Raw genomic sequence first — 6,789 nt, forward strand, 5'->3', positions numbered from 1 at the left:
TTTTAATGTTGTGGCTGATTCCTTACAGATAAAGCTACTTCATTGTTTGGAGAGTTTTGAGAAGTCTCAGTCAGAATTATAGTTTTGAACTGAGAAAGTGAAAATTTTGCTTCGTGCAACTGTTTATTGAGACATTTTTATTTTAATCTGCAGTTTCAGGTTTATGTTTTCAGACTGCCACCTAGTGGACACAAAGCCTTTAACATGCCGACTCATAAGAAAATTTCAGTTTACAGTTTACAGAATATTGAACGTTAATTATTTTTATTCCACCAACATAAATCCCCAGAAATCATGCCATGCATCCATCTGTTCATCCGTTCCCCCTCATTAACTGTGATGGGATTCATCCCTGACATGGCCGGCCCGAGACAATTTAAGGCCCGGGGCAAGGCTTCAGGTGGGGCCCAGTGTGCAGTTTTCTAAATCATCGGCTGACATCATGAGCAACACCTGTTCATGTTAACCAGCAGGTGTGGACTGAAGCAGTTCTAGGGGGGTTTACTACCGTGAAAAATATGTAAAAGGTCCAACAAAAAAACTGACTTTATGAAGGTAGAAGACTAAAAACCAGACTTGAACCTGACATGAAACTTCCTTTATCTTTATTTTATTTTGTTTCCACACGGAGCAGCAGAATTAGTCCTGACTCCATCATATGATACGTTTATCATGAAACATCCTCAGCACCATTTATCACTTCATACGAAAACACAAGTTGCCTTCATAGGAACCAGTAATTATTCTACTAAATCAACTAAACTTYGTAAAAAAAGTTATGTTTTCGTATCCTCTTGTGGCGCCCCCCCTTGCCTACACCGCCTCTGCCYCGTCTCTGAAAGACGTTACCTCTCAGGGATGCAACCCACCACACGGTTCTGACCCAAAACCCTAACGAACACATCGAAGCTACATGTTTAGGCATGCACCTTTGTTTCATACAAAAGTAAAAACAGAAGTAGGCTGTAAAAATAAACCCAACATCAACGCTCGCTGCAGACGACRCGCTCTACAGTCAAACATCGTCTGAGTGCGTCCATCGTACCAGTATACACAAATATTTACATGCAAACTTCCTCGTCCCCTGGGCGAGCACGGCAGTGGTGGCTTTAAGGACAGGATCATGCTGCGTCGCAGACAACAGGAAGCTGAGACATTAACTTATTGATTTGGGCCTGGAGAAGGCGTTTAAATTTGAGCCAAATCGGTTTAAAATCGTTTTATTTTTTTAACTTTGTGGAGGTTAAATAAAAATAAACTTTAATTTAGAGGAAATATGTTTAGTTTTATGCTGAATGTCAAAGAATCAGCAACTGATCGTGATTAACTTTTGTTTTGTTGCTAGCAGAGGTTAGCTCTTGGCTGCGGTGCATTCACAGACCAGAAGGAAAAAATCTGAAATCTGAGCGTCTAACCTGCTGCTGAAAAGCTGCTTAATGAAAATCTTCTGCTGTATTCTGGACGACTTTTAAAACAATTTGTTTTATTATTTCATTATTAAAATGAATATTTTAGAGATAGTAATGAACATTAGTGCCTCCATTAGGCTGAAAATAGCATTTTGGGCTCAAATTATGATTTTTTTTAACATATATATCCTGTTATAACAGATTAAAGTGTAATTACAGGTTCTTTAATTGTAAGAAGTGGCACTAATTAGTAAGTACTCAAATATAAGTAAAAACCTGTGTGTATCCCTGATTCCCAGTTGTCTCGTCGTTTTAGTTGGACTCAGTCCAGTTAGTCGTGTTCAAATATCAACAAATGGATTTTAGATTTCAGGATTTATTGTTTTTTTAATGCAAAAAAATAAAAATATAATGAAAAAGAACATACTGTCCCCAAACAAGAATAAGAGAAACGGGGGATTAAACCACCACCAACACTGGGAGGCCTGAGGGGAGGGGGAGGAGCATGCAGGGGGGAGGAGGAGGAGGGGGCGTCGAGGGGGCGGGGTCTCCTGGTGCTTTGATCAGGCCTGTCGGAGAGAAGAGGTGTGTCTTTAAGGAGAAAGAATGATTTCCTGTTGTTGAAATGAAACACAGGTACAACTGTTACACTTTTTTCTTTGTTGGAGGGAAATCTTGATGTTTGGACGATTCAGCACTTTTATTTYCTCCACAGTAAAAGAAAAATAAAACACTTAAAGTTGACTTTACATATCTTGGAACTTGGGTCAGATTTATCACCTACAGTCCACTGAGTCCACACAAATCATTCAGAACATAAAAACATTCAGTTTCATCACATCTACAGCTTCAGTGCTAAAAGCAGGTTTTTAAACACAAACACAGAGTGGGACAGGTCTGCAGCTGCTGCACACGTCTTCTGTTTATACCTGTTTAATCATTTCTCCAGTTTTCTCGATGACGATGGTTTTGGCCTCTTTGATCGGTGAGGTGACCTGGTAGTCGTCACTGAGGAGCCCCAGCATGGGGTACTGGTTCCTGTACCTGCAGACCCAAACAGAACCAGACTTTTCCTGCTTCGCATTTCTTTACAAACCAAACACATTTAAAATCATCTCAGAGCTCGACTTTTTAACATTTAAACTAATCCTGGACTACATTTGGCCTGAAGGTGAAACATGGGCTGAAGGCAGACGTTCAGGTGTGTTCAGTGGAGGGGGGCGGCGGTGGGTTTACCTCTTGGTGATGACGGTCTTGGTGACGTTCTTGGAGGTGTCGCTCCTCTCCATCATCAGCTTCCGGATCTCCTGTCAAAACAAATGAGCTCAAAGGTCAACAGAGAGCWCTGACATTTGGTTCCAGGTATTCTTCGGCTGTTAAAGCTTCAGCTGCTTCAGGTGAGTGTTTCAGCCTGAGTGAGCTTGCAGTGATGTCCTTAGAAAGGATCTTACAGGCGTCTGCCGGCAGTAAAACACTCCTGAGTTTTAATTAAACCTCCACAGATCAGTTGAAGCGAGGCAGAAAACAACAAGCTGAGAATGCAGACGGACCAGAAGAGCGACCRCAGACGACAACGTGAAGGTTCTTCAAACATCAAACACTTGGTGTGTCTGAAAGCTCATCAATCAGCTGCAGCTTGGCCGGGTTTATCACAGGTTAACTGTTTTGTTGTTTCTCTACGTGTCTGCAGTAAACACACTGAGTGGAAGTGTAGAAGTGGAAGGTGTGCAGGGTGTGTGTTTGTGTGTTTGTGTTGCAGACCTCCTCCTGTTTCCTGATGGTGACCTCCCTCTGCTCCACAATCCTGAGCAGCTCAGAGATCCTCAGCTCGAGGCTCTTATCTGCGGAGGAGGACTTGGTGGTGGTGGTGGTGACCTCCGTCTGGATCTTTGTGATCTGGGACTGAGCAGAGGGACACCTGGTTTTATTATTACAGCTCGTCATTATGAAATGAATGAGAGAAGAATCTTTATACTTTCTATCTTTTTAAAGTCGTACATTAATGTGGCCTGAACAACAACATGCACCCCTGCAAATGTTAGATCAAAACACTGACTCAGCGGTGAGGTGTACTATTACTGTTAGTGGTGTTTCCAGTTATCATGGTGGGTCAGAATTTGTCCACACTATTTGCCTGATTGGATTCGTCACCTTGAGATGCACCAGCAGACGTTAAAGCAGATAGAAAATTGTTATTCGTCTGCCTGATTCTTCTGTTCCCAAAACAACTGATTACAGAATCTGGATCTCCCCGACAACGGCCTTGAGCTGTTGACTAAATTCTTCCTGGCTGGATTACGTCGACAAGGCTCTGCCCCCCACCTCCCCCTCCTCCTCTCTCACCCATCTAATCTGGCTCCTGAGCAGGTTGAAGGCCGCACAGAATGAACAGTTCCATCAATAATCTGAACTTCTATCTGCGCTGGTTTTGGGGACTGGATTCTTCGGGCCCCCTAATCTCACTTACTCCTCTGGATAATAAATCTGCCCTATGCAGAGTTTTTTTTTCATAAACACCATAGTGTGTCACAGTGTTGATATAATATGATGTTTTTGCTATTTTTCCTCATCTTCCCTTGTGTGGTTTTTTAGTTTTTCTGTTGTTTTTGTTGTTATTGTGGCGCAACTGTGTTTTGCTGCATGACCGGTCTTAACTGCCCCCCACCCCTTCCCTGAATGTACAGCACCTTGTGAATTTATTTCTGTGAAAGGCACTGTATAAATAAAACTTTACTTACTTACTTACTTACTTACATAAATCACAAAAAACGACCATCAAAAATCCTCATAAGAATGCACTGAGCCCAGCTCAGAGTCATGTGATCTACAGTGAGAGCTGTCTGGCTTTTAAAAGATTTCCTAGCAAACAACTTCGTCCTACAGCTACAATTTTCATGATACATAAACAAATTATATATCAAAATGTTGGCATTTTAGTCTTCTTTCAGACAATTTTTCTGRTTTTRCTGTAGGACAAATGGTTTTCTCTCAAAGTGCATCAGACGTCAGACGTTTTAATCTTAAATTTCTTTGACGATGGCATTCAGATGCAAAACAATGATTTAAACTCATCATATCTCTGAGAAAAAGCATTGTACAAATTTGAAAATCTACAAGCGTAAGAAYCAATCTCTTCTGTCACTCATGGTTCAAGAATTATTTGAATAAACCTTATAGTTTTCACACAGCRGCTGGTTGTCTAAACTAAACTTTTCAGATTTTCTCATGTTAGAAATGCCGTGCTGCAGATGGTTTCTGCTCCTCCCTGTAATGACATCACTATCAGGCCTTCTGATTGGCTGAGGCTGTTGCTGGGCAGAGTAGCCTCAGTAGCTGCATTTCCATTGCAAATGTGTGCAAAATTTTGTCGATATTTTGTTAATGTCGAAAAAACTSTTTCGCAATTGGGGTGTTTCCATTAAGTAAGAAATGTTATTAAAGTCACGCGTGAATACGTTTGTTCTTGCAATAAGTCATTACAAACATGGCGGCAATGGATGTAAACACATAGCATGTTGCTAACATGATGCTAGCGCTCATCATCATCAGGGGAGACGTCAACATCTTATCAAGGCTTTCAAGTGACGAGCTCCTTATACTTAGGAGTGGCTACGTATGCTGTGTTTTTAGGAAATTGTAGTCGGTGAGTTTTCTACTTTCTACTTTCTTCGTCATCGTCTTTTTCACCAGTAGAAACAGCCGGTTGTTGATCACGTGACTCCCGTGATGCGAACAAAGTGTTTCCATTTCAGTTTTGCGAAAAACACCAATTTCAATACGGCTGAAATACCACCGCACCCTAGCGCAAAAACATTTTGTCGAAAAAATGAAGTTTTTCGAAAATGACGTGTTTCCATTGAGCAAATTTATTTTTGAAAATCTAATTTGCGCATTTTCATGGTCAATGGAAACACAGCTAATGACAGAACAACAAGAGGCTTTATGGAACCCAACATGGCTCCCAGATTACTCAGCAGTTTTAATACAAGTTTGAAATTTGGTGGGTTAATAGCTGAAAGCTAACCCAACACATTCTGAATGCTACAAAGACGTTTAAGCTAACTGCTAATGCAAATAAAAAAAAAAGCTAATTCAGCCATTTTAAGACTTACAGAGCAGAAAATTACCACAGCTAGTATGAAACCACAATAACTCAGACATTTTAAGACACTTTTAGCTAAAATTTGTTGTGGTGGTAGCTAAGAAGGATCTCCATCACATTATGAAGCCAAATCAAAATCCAAGATGGCCGCCATAGCTAAGATGCAAAATTGACTATAACTAAACCATTTTTAGACATATTTGAGAAGCCTTTTCATCGTTTCTCCAGGAAATATTCTAGTTTCTTTGTTTGTCTTGTTGATAAAACACAGTTTGACCCTCTGGRGGTGTTGGGGGGTCTCACCCTGAGTCTCTGGATCTCCAGGTCCTTCTCTTGCCTCATGGCGTTGAGCTGGTCGCTGTACTGGCGGGACAGCTCCTCTGTCTTTATTTGCAGCGAGGCGCTGCTGGCCTGTCCCGACAGCTGCAGGACACATGGACACACTTCAGCTCGGTCTGAAGGAGATGTCGTGTCTTTTCAGAGCCATGCTCTCTCACCYTCTGTCTGAGCATCTCGTTCTCCTTCTCCAGCGCTCTCATCCGCCCCTCCAGCTCTTTCACCTTGAACTCACGTCCCGAGTCGTTGTTTCGGCTGCTCATCAGCTGATTCTCCAGAGTCCGCTGAGCCGAGCTGGCTTCCTTCAGAGACAGCTGCACAAAGACGAGACAAAGGTTCAGATTCAGGAAGACGCTTTCTGAAACGACGGCTGGAAGAACTCCTGGATTTAAGATGGAAGCAGGAAGCTGCTCTTCAGGTTCTGCAGCACCTTTGATTCTTCTCTTTCTGACCCGTTCTGTTGCGGGTCAGCTGCTGCGTTTGCTGCAGTGCATTGTGGGTAAACATCTGTGCTGTGTTAACTGTAAGCTGTGACAGGAAGGAGCGGAGCTTCGGTACCTGCAGCTGCCGGTTGTTCTCCCTGACGGCCTCCAGCAGGGAGTCGTACTGTTTGGCCTGGTCCGCCTTAAAACTCAGATCTCTCTCCAGGAGCTCCTTGTCGCTCTCCAGACGCTGTGAGCACAAACACAAACACAGCTTTGTGTTTTTATCTTCAGGAATGACCTGAGCTGAGCTGCTGGACGGCTCTGATCTCATGTTTCTGACTCTGGGAGGAGGAGGATCTCACCCGCAGGTCTTCAGACATCTGCATGAGCTCCTCTCTAAGACTGCTGAAGGTGGAGAGCAGCAGACGCATGCTTTTATCTGCAGTGAGGCGAGTCTGAAACACACACACACACACACACACACACACACACACACACACACACACACACACACACA

At 42.7% G+C, this 6,789-nt stretch overlaps 1 protein-coding gene across 1 annotated transcript in view; it reads right to left on the minus strand.

The window, feature by feature from the left end:
• Positions 1–247: 247 nt before the first annotated feature.
• Positions 248–6,789, minus strand: part of pof1b (POF1B actin binding protein) — a gene marked incomplete in the record, with an annotated part of 31,817 nt that continues 25,275 nt past the window's right edge. Inside the window, 8 exon segments of the mRNA XM_014026235.1 lie at positions 248–1,978; positions 2,339–2,453; positions 2,646–2,716; positions 3,171–3,311; positions 5,815–5,934; positions 6,009–6,161; positions 6,406–6,519; positions 6,635–6,727. Coding sequence (XP_013881689.1) covers positions 1,973–1,978; positions 2,339–2,453; positions 2,646–2,716; positions 3,171–3,311; positions 5,815–5,934; positions 6,009–6,161; positions 6,406–6,519; positions 6,635–6,727 — 813 coding nt within the window.

This window comes from Austrofundulus limnaeus, unplaced genomic scaffold, assembly GCF_001266775.1.
Source record: "Austrofundulus limnaeus strain Quisiro unplaced genomic scaffold, Austrofundulus_limnaeus-1.0 Scaffold536, whole genome shotgun sequence".
Lineage (NCBI taxonomy): Eukaryota > Metazoa > Chordata > Actinopteri > Cyprinodontiformes > Rivulidae > Austrofundulus > Austrofundulus limnaeus.